Source organism: Capra hircus, chromosome 13 (assembly GCF_001704415.2).
Source record: "Capra hircus breed San Clemente chromosome 13, ASM170441v1, whole genome shotgun sequence".
Classification (NCBI taxonomy): Eukaryota; Metazoa; Chordata; class Mammalia; order Artiodactyla; family Bovidae; genus Capra; species Capra hircus.
In genome coordinates, this window is record NC_030820.1 from 10,619,184 (window position 1) to 10,641,007 (window position 21,824).

The window sequence follows — 21,824 nt, forward strand, 5'->3', positions numbered from 1 at the left end:
GATATCTATAGGACGTTTCACCCCCAAACAAGGAATTTCACCTTTTCTCAAGCACACATGGAACCTTCTCCAGGATAGATCACATCCTGGGCCATAAATCTATCCTTGGTAAATTCAAAAAAATTGAAATCATTCCAAGCATCTTTTCTGACTGCAATGCAGTAAGATTAGATCTCAATTACAGGAGAAAAACTATTAAAAATTCCAACATATGGAGGCTGAACTACACGCTTCTGAATAACCAACAAATCACAGAAGAAATCAAAATATGCATAGAAATGAATGAAAATGAAAACACAACAACCCAAAACCTATGAGACACTGTAAAAGCAGTGCTAAGGGGAAAGTTCATAGCAATACAGGCATACCTCAAGAAACAAGAAAAAAGTCAAATAAATAACCTAACTCTGCACCTCAAGCAACTAGAAAAGGAAGAAATGAAAAACCTCAGGGTTAATAGAAGGAAAGAAATCTTAAAAATTAGGGCAGAAATAAATGTAAAAGAAGCAAAAGAGACCATAGCAAAAATCAACAAAGCCAAAAGCTGGTTCTTTGAAAGGATAAATAAAACTGACAAACCATTAGCCAGACTCATCAAGAAACAAAGGGAGAAAAATCAAATCAATAAAATTAGAAATGAAAATGGAGAGACCACAACAGACAACACAGAAATACAAAGGATCATAAGAGACTACTATCAGCAATTATATGCCAATAAAATGGACTACATGGAAGAAATGGACAAATTCTTAGAAAAGTACAACTTTCCAAAACTGAACCAGGAAGAAATAGAAAATCTTAACAGACCCATCACAAGCACGGAAATTGAAACCGTAATCAGAAATTTTCCAGCAAACAAAAGCCCAGGTTCAGACAGCTTCACAGATGAATTCTACCAAAAACTTAGAGACGAGCTAACACCTCTCCTACTCAAACTTCCAGAAAATTGCAGAGGAAGGTAAACTTCCAGACTCATTCTATGAGGCCACCATCACCCTAATACCAAAACCTGATAAACATGCCACCAAAAAAGAAAACTACAGGCCAATATCACTAATGAACATAGATGCAAAAATCCGTAACAAAATTCTAGCAATCAGAATCCAACAACACATTAAAAAGATCATACATCATGACCAAATGGGCTTTATCCCAGGGATGCAGTGAGTCTTCAATATCCTCAAATCAATCAATGTAATACACCACATTAACAAATTGAAAGTGGTCAACCACTTGTAAAAGAATGAAACTAGAACAGTTTCTAACACCATACATAAAAATAAACTCAAAATGGATTAAATATCTAAATGTAAGACCAGAAACTATAAAACTCCTAGAGGAGAACATAGGCAAAACACTCTCCAACATAAATCACAGCAGGATCCTCTATGACCCACCTCCCAGAATATTGGAAACAGAAGCAAAAATAAACAAATGGGACCTAAGTAAAATTAAAAGCTTCTGCACAGCAAAGGAAACTATAAGCAACGTGAAAAGACAGTCTTCAGAATGGGAGAAAATAATAGCAAATGAAGCAACTGACAAAGAATTAATCTCAAAAATATACAAGCAACTCCTGCAGCTCAATTCCAGAAAAATAAATGACCCAATCAAAAAATGGGCCAAAGATCTAAACAGACATTTCTCCAAAGAAGACATACAGATGGCTAACAAACATGAAAAGATGCTCAACATCACTCATTATCGGAGAAATGCAAATCAAAACCACAATGAGGTACCATTTCACGCCAGTCAGAATGGCTGCTACCCAAAAGTCTACAAGCAATAAATGCTGGAGAGGGTGTGGAGAAAAGGGAACCCTTTTATACTGTTGGTGGGAATGCAAACTAGTACAGCCACTATGGAGAACAGTATGGAGATTCCTTAAAAAACTGGAAATAGAACTGCCACACGACCCAGCAATCCCACTGCTGGACATACACACTGAGGAAACCAGAATTGAAAGAGACACGTGTACCCCAATGTTCATCACAGCACTGTTTATAATAGCCAGGACTTGGAAGCAACCTAGATGTCCATCAGCAGACGAATGGATAAGAAAGCTGTGGTACATATACACAATGGAATATTACTCAACCATTAAAAAGAATACATTTAAATCAGTTCTAACGTGGTGGATAAAACTGGAGCCTATTATACAGGGTGAAGTAAGCCAGAAAGAAAAACACCAATATAGTATACTGACGCATATATATGGAATTTAGAAAGATGGTAACGATAACCCTGTATGCAAGACAGCAAAAGAGACACAGATGTATAGAACAGTCTTTTGGACTCTGTGGGAGGGGGCAAGGGTGGGATGATTTGGGAGAATGGCATTGAAACATGTATAATATCATATGTGAAACCAATCGTCAGTCCAGGTTCAATGCATGATACAGGATGCTTGGTGCTGGTGCACTGTGATGACCCAGAGGGATGGTATGGGGAGGGAGGTGGGAAGGGGGGTTCAAGATGGGAAACACGTGTACACCCGTGGTGGATTCATGTTGATGTATGGTAAAACCAATACAATATTGCAATTAGCCTCCAATTAAAATAAATAAAAATTTTTAAAAAGATGAATATGAGACGGAATGAAGGTCAAGATGAAACAGATTATTTTACAAACACAACAGAAATAGTGGGGGTAAGTCAGATGAGGTACTCTATATTATAAATATGAGATAAATTATTTCAAATTCAACTTAGGAGAAAGTGAGGTTGTGAAAACTCAATACTTATACTCTTCTGAATGACATATAGCTGATTTTTATGAAGAACTGAAAGAAAATATGATACTTAGCTTTTTTGGTGGTTGTTTTTGAGGTTGGTGGTTAATTTTGTTTTTTTCTTTAATTGAAGTGTAGTCATTTACAATACTGTGTTAGTTTCAGGTGTATAGCAATGTGACTTGATTACACTTGTATGTGTATATATCTATATTGAATATAGTTCCCTCTGGAAGTTCATTTCAATTTGAAGTGATTTCTCTTTTTTTAAAAATTCTCACTTTGAAATTAATCAAGTGATGTCTTCTATTTAATCTAGCAAAACTTTCATTCATAGGCAATTCTAGATGAGCTCTGTTTTAGGCCTTCAGTTCAGTTCAGTTCAGTCACTCAGTCATGTCCGACTCTTTGCGACCCCATGAATCGCAGCACGCCAGGCCTCTCTGTCCATCACCAACTCCCGGAGTTCACTCAGACTCACGTCCATCGAGTCAGATGGCCATCAAAATGGCCATCCAGCCATCTCATCCTCTGTCGTCCCCTTCTCCTCCTGCCCCCAATCCCTCCCAGCACCAGAGTCTTTTCCAATGAGTCAACTCGATATATTATGAATTAAGAATTTGTGGCCCTTCTGTTTCTTGTGGTTACTAACTTACTGTTTGATACATACTTAATGTACTTAACTAATTTATCTTACTGTTTGGTATGATCTTGCTGGAGGTTTTGGATATTTTTGAAAATAAAGAGGAAATAAATAAGCATTTTATCTTGTCTTTTACTAAAATTATAATTTATAATTATATAAATGAGATTCCTAAGCTCTCTTCATGACATGAAAAAATTTAAAGCTGCAACAGTCTTAAAGAAAAAAATGTAGAACTCTGCCAGCCACCTCCCTGGAGAGATTCTGATATATCTTTTCCTAATATCTGCAAGTAATGGGCAATTACACACATTAAATGAATGAAATCACAATTCATAATTTTTTTCTTATGTAGACTACTTGTTATAAAATCATAAGGAAAGAAGAATTAACAACAAAGTTTATAAAATAATCTCAGAAAGATAAATTTTTACTTTTTAAAATATCTCTAGTAATATGTATATTCCATTTTAAGAATTTTATTAAAGAATAAAATTTTAAGAAGTTTATTTTTAAGAAGCATTTTTTAAGTTAAGAAGTTATTTTTAAGTTAAGTTTTATATTTAAGAAGCTTTATTAGCTTTAGTATTTATAGGTGTTAAATTAGCATGTCAGTTCTTTGTTATACATGTTAAACTAAAATGCAAATTCTTCCATATCTAAAACTCAGTCACTGTGGTTACTTGATTTTTTCAGCTCATTTGTTCTTTCCTGATGTGAATATTGAATCTTGCTTGAAAATCATAGATGTATTTGAAAACTTTTAAATTTCCAACTTGGATAATCATAGTTTTACTACTTTTTTAATATCTAGATTGTTCCTTCAGTCTCTATCTGCCATTGAAGAGGGCATAGATAGAAAATTAGAGCCATTAGTGTGCTGTTTACAGGGAAAAAAGAAGAAAATGATGAAATTTTCAAATGGGGTTTTTAGAAAATGTATTTATTTTTCAATTGAAGGATAATGACTTTACAGAATTTTGTTGTTTTCTGTCAAACATCAAGAATCAGCCATAGGTACACCCATGTCCCCTCCCTCCCAAGAGTTGACTCATTGGAAAAGACTCTGATGCTGGGAGAGATTGGGGGCAGGGGGAGAAGGGGATGACCCAGGATGAGATGGCTGGATGGCATCACTGACTCGATGGACGTGAGTCTGAGTGAACTCCGGGAGATGGTGATGGACAGGGAGGCCTGGCGTGCTGCAATTCACGGGGTCGCAGAGTCGGACACGACTGAGTGACTGAACTGAACTGAACTGAACTGAACTGATATATTTTTCAATTGAAGGATAATTGCTTTACAGAATTTTGTTGTTTTCTGTCAAACATCAAGAATCAGCCATAGGTACACCCGTGTCCCCTCCCTCCCAAACCCTCCTCCCATCTCCCTCCCCATCCCGACCTTCTAGATTGTCACAGAGTCCCTTTCTGAGTTCCCTGAGTCATACAACAATTTCCCATTGGCTATCTATTTTACATATGGAATTGTAAGTTTCCATGTTCCTCTTTCCATCCATCTCACCCTCTCCCCTCTTCCCCTCCCCCCATGTCTGTAAGTCTGTTCTCTATATCTGTTTCTCCCTTCCTGCCCTGCAAATAAATTCATCAGTACCACTGTATATTCAGAATCTTTGTAGATTCCATGTATATGCGAATAGTATATGATATTTATACTTCTCTTTCTGACTTGCTTCACTCTGGAGAATAGGCTCTAGGTTTGTCAACCTCATTAGAACTGACTCAAATGTGTTTCTCTTTATGGCTGAGTAATAGTCCATTGTATATATTGTTCTAGTTCTATGAAAAATGCCATTGGTAATTTGAAAGTGATCACACTGAATCTGTAGATTGCATTTGGTAATATAGTCATTTTCACACTATTCATTCTTCCTACCCAGGAATATGGAATATCTCTCCACCTGTTTATGTCATGTTTCTTTTCTTTTCTTGGTGTCTTAGAATTTTCCATCTTTTGTCTCCTTACGTAGGTTTATTACTAGATACTTTATTCTTTTTGTTGCAGTGGTGAATGGGATTGACTCCTTAATTTCACTTTCTGATTTTTCATTGTTAGTATATAGGAATTCAAGTGATTTCTGTGTATTGACCTTGTATCATACAACTTTGCTAAATTCATTATTTAGCTCTAGAAATTTTCTTTTACTAAAAAATAGACAGTTTCTTTTGGGTTTTCTATGTGTAGTATCATGTCATTTGCAAAAGTGAGAGTTTTACTACTTCTTTTCAGATCTGGATTCTTTTAATTTCTTTTTCTTCTCTGATTGCCATAGCTAGGACTCCCAAAACCATGCTGAATAATTGTGGTGAGAATGGACAACTTTGTCTTGTTCATGATCTTAGAGGGAATACTTTTCATTTTTCCTCATTGAGAATAATGTTTGCTCTGGGTTTATTCTATACGGCCTTTACTATGTTGACAAAGGTTCCTCCTGTGTCCATTTTTTGAAGCGTTTTTGTCATAAACAGGTGCTGAATTGTGTCAAAGGCTTTTTCTGCCTCTATTGAGATGATCATATGGTTTTTATTTTTCAATTTGTTAAGATGGTGCATCACACTGAAATTGGTTTGTGTATATTGAAGAATCCTTGCATCCCTGGCATAAACCCAAATTGATCATGGTATATGAGCTATTGAATGTGTTGTTGAATTGTGTTTGCTAGAATTTTGTTGAGGATTTTTACATCTGTGTTTGTCAGTGATATTGGCCTGTAATTTTCTTTTTTGTGTTGTCTCTGCCTGGTTTTGGTGTCAAGGTGATTTTGGCCTCATAAAATGAGTTCGGAAGTGTTTCTTCCTCTGCAATTTTTTGGAAGAGTTTCAGAAAAATGGGCATTAGCTCTTCTCTAAACATTTGATAAAACTCCCCTGTGAAGCCATCTGGCCCTGGGCTTTTGTTTTTGGGAGATTTTGGATAACACTTTCAATTTCAGTGTTTGTAATTGGCTTGTTTGTAATTTTTATTTCTCCCTGATTCAGTTTTGGGAGGTTGAACTTTTCTAAGAATCTGTCCATTTCCTCTCAGTTGTCCCTTTTATTAGCATACTGTTGCTCATAACATTCTCTCATGATCCTTTTCATCTCTGTGTTGTCTGTTGTAACCTCTCCTTTTTCATTTCTAATCTTGTCAATTTGATTTTTCTCCCTTCTGTTCTTGATGAGTCTGGCTAGTGATTTGTCCATTTTGCTTATCTTCTCAAAGAACCAGTGTTCAGTCTGATTAATCTTTGCTATTGTTTCCTTCATTTTCTTTTTCATTTATTTCTGCTCTGATCTGTATGATTGCTTTCCTTCTGCTGACTTTGAGAGGTTTTGGTTCTTTTTCTAGCTGTTTTAAATGTAGGGTGTTACCTGTTTAATGCTTTTCTTGTCCTGGAGGTAGGATTTTGCTGCTATCAACTTCTCTCTTAGAAGTGCTTTTACTGAATCCCATAGGTTTTGGGTGGTTGTGTTTTTCTGTCATTTGTTTCTAGGAATCTTTTGTTTTTCCTTTCTTATTTCTTCAATAACCTTTTCGTTATTTAGTAATGAATTGTTTAATCTCCATGAGTTTGTGTTTTTTCACATTTTTCTCCTGTAGTTGATATCTAGTCTCATAGTGTTTTGGTCAGAGGAGATACGTGATATATTTTCAATTTTTTAAATTTACTGAGGCTTGATTTGTGGCCCAAGATGTGGTCTATCCTGGAGAATGTTCCATGTGCAGTTGCGAACAAAGTGTATTCTTCTGCATTTGGATAGAAAGTCCTGAAGATATCAATTAGAGCCATTGGGTCTAATGTTTCACTGAAGTTTTGTGTTTCCTTATTGATTCTGTTTTGATGATCTGTCCATTGGTGTAAGTGGGGTGTTAAAGTCCCCCACTATGACTGTGTTGCTGCTGAATTCCCCTCTTATGCCTGTTAGTGTTTGCCTTGTGTATTGAGGTGCTTCCATGTTGGGGGCATAAATATTTCCAATTGTTATGTCTTCTTCTTGGATTGATCCTTTTTATGTAGTGTCCTTCTTTGTCTCTTATAATATTCTTTATTTTAAAGTCTATTTGTGTGAAATAAGGATTGCCACACTGGCTTTCTTTTGGTTACCATTCAAATGGAATATCTTTTTCCATCCATTTACTTTCAGTCTGTATGTGTCTCTAGGTCTGAAGCAGTCTCTTGTGGGCAGTATATATTTGGCTCTTGTTTTTGTATTTATTCAGTTATCCTGTATCTTTTGGTTGGTGAATTGAATCCATTTAATTTAAAGTAATAATCAATATATATGTTCCTGTTGACATTTTCTTAATTGTTTTGGGTTTGTTTTTGTAGGTCTTTCCTTTCTCTTGTGTTTACTGGCTGTAAATCCCTTTAGTATTTGTTGTAAGGCTGGTTTGGTGGTGCTAAATTCTCTTAACTTTTGCTTTGTCTGTAAAGCTTTTGATTTCACCATCAATTTTGAATGAGATCTTTTCAAATGGGGTTTTCTATTTCTTTCTTATGTCATAGTAGTACTTTAAAATGCCTCATACTTCCATCCTCACATAAGCATTTCTCCTCTACAAATTAAAACTTGTCTTTTAAGATCAATTTTAAAACAGAGTCTAACATAATGAAGGCTATATATGACAAACCCACAGCAAACATTATCCTCAATAGTGAAAAATTGAAAGCATTTCCCCTAAAGTCAGGAACAAGACAAAGGTGCCCACTTTTACCGCTACTATTCAACATAGTTCTGGAAGTTTTGGCCACAGCAATCAGAGCAGAAAAAGAAATAAAAGGAATCCAAATTGGAAAAGAAGAAGTAAAACTTTCACTGTTTGCGGATGACATGATCCTCTACATAGAAAACCCTACAGACTCCACTAGAAAATTACTAGAGTTAATCAATGAATATAGTAAAATTGCAGGATATAAAATCAACACACAGAAATCCCTTGCATTCCTATACACTAATAATGAGAAAGTAGAAAAAGAAACTAAGGAAACAATTCCATTCACCATTGCAACGAAAAGAATAAAATACTTAGGAATATATCTACCTAAAGAAACTAAAGACCTATATATAGAAAACTATAAAACACTGATGAAAGAAATCAAAGAGGACACTAATAGATGGAGAAATATACCATGTTCATGGATCGGAAGAATCAATATAGTGAAAATGAGTATACTACCCAAAGCAATTTACAAATTCAATGCAATCCCTATCAAGCTACCAGCCATATTTTTCACAGAACTAGAACAAATAATTTCAAGATTTGTATGGAAATTCAAAAGACCTCGAATAGCCAAAGCAATCTTGAGAAAGAAGAATGGAACTGGAGGAATCAACTTGCCTGACTTCAGGCTCTACTACAAAGCCACAGTCATCAAGACAGTATGGTACTGGCACAAAGACAGAAATATAGATCAATGGAACAAAATAGAAAGCTCAGAGATAAATCCACACACATATGGACACCTTATCTTTGACAAAGGAGGCAATAATATACAGTGGAGTAAAGACAATCTCTTTAACAAGTGGTGCTGGGAAAACTGGTCAACCACTTGTAAAAGAATGAAACTAGATCACTTTCTAACACCACACACAAAAATAAACTCAAAATGGATTAAAGATCTAAATGTAAGACCAGAAACTATAAAACTCCTAGAGGAGAATATAGGCAAAATACTCTCCAACATAAATCACAGCAGGATCCTCTATGATCCACCTCCCAGAATTCTGGAAATAAAAGCAAAAATAAACAAATGGGATCTAATTAAAATTAAAAGCTTCTGCACAGCGAAGGAAAATATAAGCAAGGTGAAAAGACAGCCTTCTGAATGGGAGAAAATAATAGCAAATGAAGCAACTGACAAACAACTAATCTCAAAAATATACAAGCAACTTATGCAGCTCAATTCCAGAAAAATAAATGACCCAATCAAAAAATGGGCCAAAGAACTAAATAGACATTTCTTCAAAGAAGACATACGGATGGCTAACAAACACATGAAAAGATGCTCAACATCACTCATTATTAGAGAAATGCAAATCAAAACCACAATGAGGTACCACTTCACACCAGTCAGAATGTCTGCAATCCAAAAATCTGCAAGCAATAAATGCTGGAGAGGGTGTGGAGAAAAGGGAACCCTCCTACACTGTTGGTGGGAATGCAAACTAGTACAGCCACCTTGGAGAACAGTGTGGAGATTCCTTAAAAAATTGCAAATAAAACTACCTTATGACCCAGCAATCCCAGTGCTGGGCATACACACCGAGGAAACCAGAATTGAAAGAGACACATGTACCCCAGTGTTCATCCCAGCACTGTTTATAATAGCCAGGACGTGGAAACAACCTAGATGTCCATCAGCAGATGAATGGATAAGAAAGCTGTGGTACATATACACAATGGAGTATTACTCAGCCGTTAAAAAGAATACATTTGAATCCGTTCTGATGAGATGGATGAAACTGGAGCCAATTATACAGAATGAAGTAAGCCAGAAAAAAAACCACCAATACAGTATACTAACACATATATATGGAATTTAGAAAGATGGCAATGACAACCCTGTATGCAAGACAGCAAAAAAGACACAGATGTGTATAACGGACTTTTGGACTCAGAGGGAGAGGGAGAGGGTGGGATGATTTGGGAGAATGGCATTGTAACATGTATACTATCATGTAAGAATCGAATCGCCAGTCTATGTCCGACGCAGGATACAGCATGCTTGAGGCTGGTGCACGGTGATTACCCAGAGAGATGTTATGGGGAGGGAGGTGGGAGGGGAGGTTCATGTTTGGGAACGCATGTACACCCGTGGTGGATTCATGTCAATGTATGGCAAAACCAATACAGTATTGTAAAGTAAAATAAAGTAAAAAAAAAAAAAAAAAAGTCTTCTTGTAGCATCTTGAAATGGTGTTTTACAATTAAACCTTTTCATTAAACAAAATGCTTATTATGGTAATATGAGAGAAATGAGTATTTTCATATATTTATAAAAGTATATTTTTATATCCTTGAAATATGTTGAAATATATAATTGACAATTTTAATCTCATAGTTTTCTTCCCCTGGTATTGTTTTATTTTCAAAAGTTCAGAATTATGCCTAGGTTTGCATTAATTATACCAGGTTAGTATCTTTTACAAATAATTATCTTTACAGTATGTTTTTCCTGAATAAGTTTATCTATTTCTAATTCAAATGTATTTACCCAAATCCTTTCTTCTGAGTCCCTTGCATGCCTCAAAATAATTTATTACACCCCAAACTGAAGGCATGGTACCTGACGCTTCCCTCATCCCTGACTCTTTGTAAGCTATCCCTTCATCTGTCCTCCCCATCCTAGTAGATAGCATCACTGAAATGCCACAGCAGGAAAAATCCTGGACTCCAAACTTCCTTGAAATTACCACCTCCAGTCACTCAGGAAGTTCAGTATTTTCTGCCTGCTTATCATTTTTTATATCTTATCACCATAACTCACTGTCTCACCTATAATCTTGAAATATTCTTTTCTAGTTTTGCTACCCTGATGTTCTTTTTTATGTTGCTGCCAGAGTAATCTTTCTAAAATATACTTGTCCATTTCGCTCTGCAGTTTGTTTTAGAATGACTGTTACCATTTTTATTTGGCTATTTTAAAAGCCAAATTAGCTTTTTAATTACAGTTTAATGGACACTTTGGGTGATGTACAGTATCTACTGTGCTTATTGTCCACTCTGGAGCATTGCTTATAGGGTTTTTTTTAAATGCTCTCCTGTAAAATACCGTCTTATTTGCTATTTCCTTCAATCTAAGTCTGAATTTGGCTATGAGTTCATGGTCTGTGCCACAGTCAGCTCCCAGTCTTGTTTTTGCTGACTGTATAGAACTTTTCCATCTTTGGCTGCAAAGAATATAATCAACCTGATTTGGGTATTGACCATCTGGTGATGTCCATGTGTAGAGTCTTTTGTGTTGCTGGAAGAGGGTGTTTGCTATGACCAGTGCGATTACTTGGCAAAACTCTATTAGCCTTTGCCCTGCATTCTGTACTCCAAGGCCAAATATCCAAATAGGGAAAGGAGTACATCAAGGCTATATATTGTCACCCTGCTTATTTAAGTTATATGCAGAGTACATCATGAGAAACTCTGGGCTGGATGAAGCACAAGCTAGAATCAAGTTTGCTGGGAGAAATATCAATAACCTCAGATATGCAAATGACACCACCCTTATAGCAGAAAGCAAAGAACTAAAGAGCCTCTTGATGAAGGTGAAAGAGGAGAGTGAAAAAGTTGGCTTAAAACTCAACATTCAGAAAACTAAGATTATGGCATCCAGTCCCATCACTTCATGGCAAATAGATGGGGAAACAGTGGAAACAATGACAGACTATATTTTCTTGGGTTCCAAAATTACTGCAGATGGTGACTGCAGCCATGAAATTAAAAGACACTTGCTCCTTGGAAGAAAAGTTATGACCAATCTAGATAACATATTAAAAACCAGAGACATTACTTTGCCAACAAAAGTCCGTCTGGTCAAAACTGTAATTTTTCCAGTAGTCATGTACGGATGTGAGAGTTGGACTATAAAGACAGCTGAGCGCCAAAGAATTGATGCTTTTAAACTGTGGTGTTGGAGAAGACTCTGAAGAGGCCCTTGGACTGCAAGGAGATCCAACCAGTCCATCCTAAATCAATCCTGAATATTAACTGGAAGGACTGATGCTGAAACTGAAACTTTGGCCACCTAATGTGAAGAACTGACTCATTAGAAAAGACCCTGATGTTAGGAAAGATTGAAGGCAGGAGAAGAAGGGGATGACAGAGGATGAGATGGTTAGATGGCATCACCGACTCAATGGACATGAGTTTGAGTAAACTTTGGGAGTTGGCAATGGACAGGGAGGCCTGGCTTGCTGCAGTCCATGGGGCCGCAAAGAGTCGGACACAACTGAGTGACTGAACTAAACTGAACTTTCTACTTCCTAGTGCAGTGTAGTCTTTTCCCTTACATTTGAATAAAAGCATGGCACCAAATAAAATAAATTTGTGATGATGTAATGCCTTTATGTGTTTAGTAGATCCCTGTCACTTGAAGGAAGAAGATGACACTTGCTTTTCCCTGTTTGAACCTGGTCCTCCAGTTTTGTTTCTCTATACAGTTCCCAGTAACTGTGATCTAGTTTTCCACATGACTTGTGAACATTGTTTCACACCTCATCTGTTGGTTCATGCCATCCTTCCTAGAATCCCCATCACACCCCAGCTCTGCACTCTGTCTTCTGAGACACAGCCCTTTGTCACAGTGTTCCTTGAGCTTCGCAGGTACACCTGCCTCCTCTCTCCTTTGTGCGCATCCTGTGCTCTGTCCACTTCAGCTGCAGAGATGTCGAAGGATACTCTTCTGCTCTTGTTTGTTTCCGTGTGTCTCTGCCTTGCCTAGACGCAGAGCAGAGTCACTCTTCTCTTTACAGTTCTAACTTCTCCCAGGACACCCTAGAGGATGTGCTAGACACAATGATTGTTTGTCGTCTCACTGACAGGGTGAAGGACCGATAAATGAATATGTTTTCTGAAGTTGGGTTTTGGTTTTATTTTGTCTTGTTTTTATAGGAAGGAGCCACAAAGCCAGAACTTGTTGAAAAAGAAAGTGATGCTAATATCATTGAAAGGGCTCCCCAAGGGCAAGCAAATCATGACCATTTGACTTCTGTTGATAGAACACGTGAGAATGATAGAAGTGGTAAGTTAGTGAATGCCTGTAAATTTTGTCTATACTTAAAAGCAAATATAAAAACATGTAAATGGTATAGATCCAAATTCAATATCCATTTCATTTTAAGTGCACTTCTTTTGCTCTCTTTCTTCAGAAGTGTCCCACCTACTACCAACTTTTTCTTCCTGAAAATGCTTCAACCCTCTGAAATTCTTTTCCACTACTTTATTTTATTGAAACATTTGTGGATAGAGGTAGACTTACATACGTCTTTAAAATTCATAGTAGTGAATGCTCTCATTAATGTATCTGTGACTGCATTTTACAGGCATGATGTCAGCCCTAGGACTGGGAGAAGAGAAAGATGTAGAATCACCTTGGGATTCTGAGGTACTGTCTTCTGTTATTATTTTGGAATGTAAGCCCTGAGTAATGTAAGTACATGAAAGTGGGAGATGCTGTGACTCTCTCACCCTTGCATTTCCCCATCAAAACTTTTTTCTTGCTTTTAACCTATATTGAATAAAATAATTCTGTGCTAAATGCTACCACCTAGTACACTTTTGTTCATTTACAAGACTCACCTAGTGAAGTCAGTGTAGTACAAAAACCAAGGGTTAGAGATCATAAGGAATCCCTTTGAGTTCTGAAGTTACATTTATCTGAAAATTGAAACCTTATTTCAGGTCAGCCCATGACCAAATGTTTCTTTGTTTTGTGTGTGTGTGTGTGTGTGTGTGCGTGTGTGTGCGCGCGTGCGCGCGTGTGTGTATCACCTCCTTTTTAGATTCTTTTCCCATATAGGCCACTGCAGAATATTGACTAGCCTTCCCTGTGCTATACAGTTGGTCCTCACTAGTTATCTGTTTCATACACAATAGTGTGCAGTGTGTATGTGTTAGTCCCAATCTCCCAACCAAATGTGTGTTTCTTTGGTACATACGCATGTGTAAAACTGCTAGAGAGGGTCAGAGAGACACAGGTTGCATTGTGGCTTTTTATCACTTGGACCTTGAAAGATAGTGCTTGAAACCTGAAAGTGTCACTGTGTTTGGATTGTCAGGTTAATCTGGAAGAAAAGGTTAAGACAAGCAAAATCATGGGGAGTAGTAAGCACTATGTGGGGCTGTGATAGTAGCAGCTCGCTTTAGCGATGTTTCAGTAAGTACAGACCATTTTGGATTGTCTAAGTAGCTGGGGACTTCCCTGGTGGCTCAGAAGGTAAAGTATCTGCCAACATTTTAGACCAAGGTTCGATCCCTGGGTCGGGAAAATCCCCTGGAGAAGGAAATGGCAACCCAGTCCAATACTCTTGCCTGGAAAATCCCATGGATGGAGGAGCTAGGCAGGCTACAGTCCATGGGGTCGCGAAGAGTCAGACACGACTGAACAGCTAAACTTAAGTAACAGGGCAGACTACCTTTATGGCAGCCGTACTTGAGGTAACTTAAAGTAACGATGCCCTGTTTGAGGGTGGCAGCTATGGAAGGAGGTAGGAAGGGCCTAATGTCTTCATTGCTGGCAGCCACTGCCTGGTGATCCAGCAGTATATGAAGTCAGCATGCAGGTTCTTTGGCAGCTGTGAGATCTTGGCAAAACCTGTCTTAACCGGGTTAAATGTAGGCAGTTTTTAAAAGTAGGGTATTTTCTTAAAAAGATATTAGGAAATCCTCATGGAACTCAATATTGATTTTAACAGAGTATCTCTGAGAGCATTCCACTGAAGTTTGTGGATCATTTATTTGGAGATCAAAGAGGAAAAAATACGTTAAATGGACAAGTACAAGGTGAGAACTGTATTTTATAGAAAAGTTATTTGACAGAACATTGATTTAAAATGGGAATATTCTAACAGGCAAAAAAAAAAAAAAAAAAAAAAAAACACCCGTCAGATGCGTAGTGAGGAAAAAGACGAGAAGAGGAGGGAAATTGTGTATCTTATCAGGTGTCAGCCACAGATTAAATTGGGAATCCAGTTTAAGGAGCTAAATGATTAGTTCCTGGACTTCTTGGAGGTCCAAATGTTAAGACTGTCCAGTGCAGGGGTGGAGGTTTGATCCCTGGTCAGGGAACTAAGATTCCACGTGACACATGGGCAAAAGAAAAAATTATTAGTTCTGTTTCAAGATACTCTACAACCAAAGGAAGGTCGAGAAATAAGAGGCAAGAGGGAATGAAGGATGAGAGGCAGAGGGTACAGGGAGGAAATGAAGAAAGGATGCACAGGTCTGTGGGGGAGGGGGCAATAAGTAATGAAGGTCTCTAGATAAAGGGAGAGTATTTGACCTGGACAATGAATTTGAAGTGAGCTTCCAGCACCAAAACTTGTCAGAGAAGAACAGCAAAGTTCTCCCTCCCTTCTGTTTACTCGTTGTTAGGAAGACATTCAGAACTGCGGTCCCTGGGCATGCAGAGCAGTGTGTCATCCTTTGGGGGAGCATGGGCATAGGTGCTCAGCTGTAAATGTATGCAAATTGGTGTCATATGAAGTGTTGCTGCTTTCCAGGATGGTGTCACATGGGACAAAACAAGAGAGCGGGAAAGAAGGAGAGAGTGGGGGACATACTCGGGAGATAAGGAACCTACAGCCTGATAGAGAGTCCACTGGAAAGTTTCCAACTTGTAATGCAGTTTCAGTTTGGGGGGAAAGTGTTAGAGTGAGGAAGTTGAGGCTAAGATTTCAGGAGAATAAATTAAGTTGAAGTAATGTAGAAGCAGACTCCATATAGACCAAATAGTTTCTCAAATTTTAATTAGTTGCCTGGGGACCTTGTGGGAAGTGCACATGCTGAGCATGAGGTCTGAGATTCTGCATTTCCAACAAGCTCTCCGAGTAGCAAGGGTGTAGCCTTGCGTTTGGAGAAGGCAATGGCACCCTACTCCAGTACTCTTGCCTGGAAAATCCCATGAATGGAGGAGCCTGGTAGGCTGTAGTCCATGGGGTCGCTAAGAGTCAGACACGACTGAGCGACTTCACTTTCACTTTTCACTTTCATGCATTGGAGAAGGAAATGGCAACCCACTCCAGTGTTCTTGCCTGGAGAATCCCAGGGACGGGGGAGCCTGGTGGGCTGTAGTCTATGGGGTCGCACAAAGTCGGACACGACTGATGCGACTTAGCAGCAGCAGCAGCAGCAGCCTTGCGTTTAGAGAAACCTGGAAGAAGAGCATTGAGCTAGTGCAGGCCATAACAGGATCAAGGAAAAGCATTATTTTATTTTTCTTTCTGAGCGTGTTTATAGCCAGAGGGAAGCAAAGAGTCGAACTAGCAATTACAGGTGTAATATACCATTGCTAAGCAAAGAAGGAAAAGAAGTGGTGGGGATGATCCATAGATAGAATGTGAAGGGGGAAGAATTCAGACCACAGATCCAGAGATTACCCTTTATAGAGGAAAGACTCTAGTGAAAGGACAAAGGGAGGAAAGTAAGGCTTTCGGGAGATGAGTTTGGAGTCGATGGGGACACTTGAGAGAACTCCTTAGAGATGGCTTCAGTGTATTTACACTGAAAAGAGATAAGATCATTGTTGTTCCCAATAATAAAGGAGGCAGGATGGGGTGCTAGAAATAGGGACAACCCCAGCTCCTCCAAGTAACTATAGACATCAAAGATATATGTTGTACTGGTATTTGTTATTCAAATTGGATTAATTTGAATATGGAGGGATTGACTTTTTATTTTTAAGATAACTGATTTTTTGACAGTTGTTTCACAGAAATCCTTTTAAGTATTAGCATGATGTACCCAACCAAACTAAGTTTTGAAACAAAACAGATTGATAGGGTTCATTCCCTAAAGGCTAGAACTGTTATTTTCAATAAATACTACACTGATTTTAAAACATGCAAGATTTTTAACATCTAATAATTCTGTGGCAGTTACATTTATTATTTCCTTTTTGATCATTATATTTCAATGTTGAGAATTTATTGTACATTATTTCATAGGTGTGTCTTATATGCCTTCTTGCGTGAGTGGATCGGGAAATTTTAAGATGGCTAAATTAGAGGAGCCAAGACATGCAGGCATACCAGTAGCCCACATGGGTATGGAAAAACATGAATATTTCTATGAACCATTTTTCTACAAGTGTATATTCGAGCTAATCAGTTCATTACTCTTTCCCTGATGAGAAATAAACTATACATTCTGGTGAACTGTCATCCCAACAGTGCACTTCTTAAATGACTGGATAGATTGAAGAACATGTTAAATACTTGTAGTATAATGGTGTAAATGTTACTGCTGTATTGCATTCAAGATATACTGGTGCATTTTACCATCAGCTTTCACGTTTATCTTCTTGGGTTCATGATTTGCTCCTCTGATTGAGATTAATTTTCTCCTCATCAGTCAGCATGTTCACATTGGTCTATGTGCTCTTTAATATTTTCTGAAGTCATTGAAAACATGATGTTACTTTTGAAATCTTACTGCATGTTTTGGTAAACCTGTATTCCTGTTTTTTCTTCACTCTCTATAATGGATTCCTATGTCTGTCTTGCCTGTGTCCTAACATCCCCCTAAAAACAAGACACTGAAACCGAATGTATTCAGTGTCAAGGCTGGGCATGAGGAGTCTGCTCAGTACTAACTCTGCATGAATGTATAGCTGGCTTTCATATTTACATGTAATTAACTCTATGTCCGTTTTGCCTTTTAGGTTCTCCTGCTGCTGCTGCTGCTAAGTCGCCTGAGAAATGTCCTAATGTGAAGGTAAAAACACTTATACTTTTATCTTGAATTATGAACTGTGGATTGTATCATATGTACATTATTTATTAATAACTTGTTTCCAAACCAATTCAGCCCACAGTCGGAGTGAAAGATTCTGTTCCTAATAAAACAGTCGGAATGAAGGATCCACAAACATCTAGTTCAGGTAAATTTTGCAATACACACTTAACTCTGGCTGCTGCATTGCAGGCAGATGCTTTACCATCGAGCCATCAGGGAAGTCCCTTCTGGAAAGAGGGACACTGAAATACTTGAAATGCTAGCTCTTCGTACTCCTAACTTCTTTTTGCAAATTTAACTGAAGAATTGGACATACATAAGGCAAATGTTATTGTTGGTATCCATGTTTTGAAAAAAAGATATTTATAAGCATATGAACAAGAAATGTTTAAAATGTAAGCTTGAACTCAAGATGTTTCCGTATATGTTTCAATACCCTTAAGTTCTCAGTTTGGAATCTCTATACTCTCAGGAATTCTCAGAAATTAATTATTGGACTCAAAGATTTTTCAGCAAATTTGGAAAACTCGGCAGTGGTCACAGGACTGGGAAAGGTCAGTTTTCATTCCAATCCCAAAGAAAGGCAATGCCAAAGAATGCTCAAACTACCGCACAATTGCACTCATCTCACACACTAGTAAAGTAATGCTTAAAAATTCTCCAAGCCAGGCTTCAGCAATACGTGAACCGTGAACTTCAAGATGTTCGAGCTGGTTTTAGAAAAGTCAGAGGAACCAGAGATCAAATTGCCAACATCTGCTGGATCATCGAAAAAGCAAGAGAGTTCCAGAAAAACATCTATTTCTGCTTTCTTGACTATGCCAAAGCCTTTGACTGTGTGGATCACAATAAACTGTGGAAAATTCTGAAAGAGATGGGAATAGCAGGCCACCTGACCTGCCTCTTGAGAAACCTATATGCAGGTCAGGAAGCAACAGTTAGAATTGGACATGGAACAACAGACTGGTTGCAAATAGGAAAAGGAGTACGTCAAGGCTGTATATTGTCACCCTGCTTATTTAACTTGTATGCAGAGTACATCATGAGAAATGCTGGGCTGGATGAAGCACAAGCTGGAATCAAGATTGCCAGGAGAAATATCAATAACCTCAGATATGCAGATGACACCACCATTATGGCAGAAAGTGAAGAGGAACTAAAAAGCCTCTTGATGAAAGTGAAAGTGGAAAGTGAAAAAGTTGGCTTAAAGCTCAACATTCAGAAAACGAAGATCATGGCATCTGGTCCCATCACTTCATGGGAAATAGATGGGGCAACAGTGGAAACAGTGTCAGACTTTATTTTTTGGGGGGCTCCAAAATCACTGCAGATGGTGACTGCAGCCATGAAATTAAAAGACGCTTACTCCTTGGAAGAAAAGTTATGACCAGCCTAGATAGCATATTGAAAAGCAGAGACATTGCTTTGCCAACAAAGGTCCATCTAGTCAAGGCTATGGTTTTTCCTGTGGTCATGTATGGATGTGAGAGTTGGACTGTGAAGAAGGCTGAGTGCTGACAAAATGATGCTTTTGAACTGTGGTGTTGGAGAAGACTCTTGAGAGTCCCTTGGACTGCAAGGAGATCCAACCAGTCCATCCTAAAGGAGATCAGCCCTGGGTGTTCATTGGAAGGACTGATGCTAAAGCTGAAACTCCAGTACTTTGGCCACCTCATGCGAAGAGTTGACTCACTGGAAAAGACCTTGATGCTGGAAGGGATTGGGGGCAGGAGGAGAAGGGGACGACCGAGGATGAGTTGGCTGGATGGCATCACTGGCTCGATGGACATGAGTTTGAGTGAACTCCGGGAGTTGATGATGGACAGGGAGGCCTGGCGTGCTGTGATTCATGGGGTTGCAAAGAGTCAGACAGGACTGAGCAACTGAACTGAACTGAACTGAAGATTTTTCCAGTGTCCAAAAATGCTCATTTGAACTCTGACCTTTACCTAGAGTAAAGCTTCACTTGCTAATATGTCAGCTGTATTTCAGCTTATAATTATTTCATTTTAGTGTTGTTACACAGATGAATGAAGGCCGATCAGATGTTTTGATTAGCAGACTGTGTGTGTGTGTGTGTGTGTGTGTGTGTGTGTGTGTTTGTGGTGTCTTTGATTATTAGAAGTAGGGGAAGTAATCATACCTTAGATTCGATAGACATAATCTTTTAAAACGGTGATTCTGAAAGTTTTTGGCTTTAGGTTCATTTTATACTTCTTAAAATTATTGAAAATTCCAAGAAACTTTGTTTAAGTCTATTGTTGTTCACTATATTGGAAAATAAAACTGAAAAACTTAAAATACAAGCACACACAATCATAGTTGCTAATTCCATTAGTCCTTAATGTTATAATATCACATATTGTGTCTCTGAAGAACTCCACTGTGCCCTCAGAATAGAATGAGAATGGAAGTGATGTTTAGTGTTGTTGTGAAAATAGTTCTGACCTCTTGGACCTCCTGACCCGATGGGTCTCTGGACTTCAGTGATTCTGAGGGGACACTTGAGAACCACTGTTTTAAACCATTGAAGTGGTTGGATATAAAATGATAAAAATGCCCTTCTGTTGACACAGGGTTATAAGTTTCACTTTTACATTTCTTGCTTTTTTTTTTTGACTTCTCTTAAGAAATTTAGATCTGACCATTTTCGTTTTTTGTGGTGTATTCACTCCTGTCTCATGGCCCTCTGCTCTTTGGATCCAGTGTGCTCCTAGACTTACCTATTTTCACATGGAAACAATGAGTCACACACCAGGCTATCATTTCTTATATAAGTTTATGATATTTTTGTTTAGTCTTAAGTTGTGTTCAACCACTGCGACCTCATGGACTGTAGCCCACCAGGATCCTCTGTCCAAGAGATTTTCCAGGCAAGAGGCAAGAATACTGGAGTGGACTGCCATTTCCTTCTCCAGATTATGACGTTTATCCAAGGCTTTAAAACTGAGTTCTGACGACATTTCTACATTGAGGAAAGACTGTCTCATTTAAATTAAAGTAGTTGTTGATGGTGGTGGTATTCAGTCGCTAAGTCGTGCCCTACTCTTTGTGACCCCATGGACTGCAGCCAGGCCTCTGTTCCTCACCATTTCCCAGAGTTCACCCAAGTTCATGTCCATTGAATCAGCGATGCTGTCCAACCATCTCATCCTTTGCTGCCCCCTTCTCTTCTTGCCCTTCCCTTCTCATCCTGCGCTCAGTCTTTCCTGGCATCAGGTGCTTTTCCAGTGAGCCAGCTGTTCGCATCAGGTGTGCCAAGTATTGAAGCTTCAGCTTCAGCATTTAGGATTGACTGGTTTGATCTCTTTGCTATCCAGAGGACTCTCAAGAGTCTCTCCAGCATCACAATTTGAAAGCATCAATTCTTTGGTGCTCAGTCTTCTTTGTGGTCCAACTCTCACATGTGACTACTGAAAAAACCAGAGCTTTGCCTGTACAGACCTTTGTCAGCAAAGTGATGTCTTTGCTTTTTAATATGTTGTCTAGGTTTCTACCATTAATTAAAGTAGTACCACTCATTAAAAATGTTTTTAAAACCATGGTCTCTAGAACACACAATATTATCATGCAAAATTAAATGTAGAATAAATTAGAGATAAATTTTGTTAATAAAATATTTGTATGTTGAAGGAAAATAATAAAGTTCTTATTAAATACAGGTAGTCAGAGTTGTATTTTTATTCAGATCCTGATAAATGGAGACTTTGTTTTCACATTTTTCAGATTGGGATTTGACTAGTTTGAGCCTCAGTGGTGAGACTTGTCAAAAAGCCGGGCATTTGAAAGTTGATCAGCGTCCGTTGGTGTCCCAATCAGTGACCAAAAATCAATCAGCACCCACAGAACTTGGACAGAAGACCGTAACAGATAAAGAAAAGATGAAAAACGCAGCGGTGTTTCTGGTAGGGAATTCCATGTCCCATCACCCGTGCCAGTCCCTGCTGCCAGGAAACAGAGGAAGCAAAGAAGGTAATAAAAATTGAATCCAAGTAATACTA

The 21,824-nt window shown here is 38.2% G+C and overlaps 1 protein-coding gene across 1 annotated transcript in view; it reads left to right on the forward strand.

Annotated features, from left to right (window-relative positions):
* The window catches only part of LOC102171438 (ankyrin repeat domain-containing protein 26), an 81,840-nt gene that overhangs the window by 24,255 nt on the left and 35,761 nt on the right, over nt 1-21,824 (forward strand). The window contains exons 14-20 of the mRNA XM_018056849.1: nt 12,982-13,111; nt 13,413-13,474; nt 14,784-14,871; nt 17,034-17,132; nt 17,750-17,802; nt 17,896-17,968; nt 21,550-21,795. Of these exons, the coding sequence (XP_017912338.1) occupies nt 12,982-13,111; nt 13,413-13,474; nt 14,784-14,871; nt 17,034-17,132; nt 17,750-17,802; nt 17,896-17,968; nt 21,550-21,795 (751 nt within the window). The remainder of the gene's footprint in view (nt 1-12,981; nt 13,112-13,412; nt 13,475-14,783; nt 14,872-17,033; nt 17,133-17,749; nt 17,803-17,895; nt 17,969-21,549; nt 21,796-21,824) is intronic.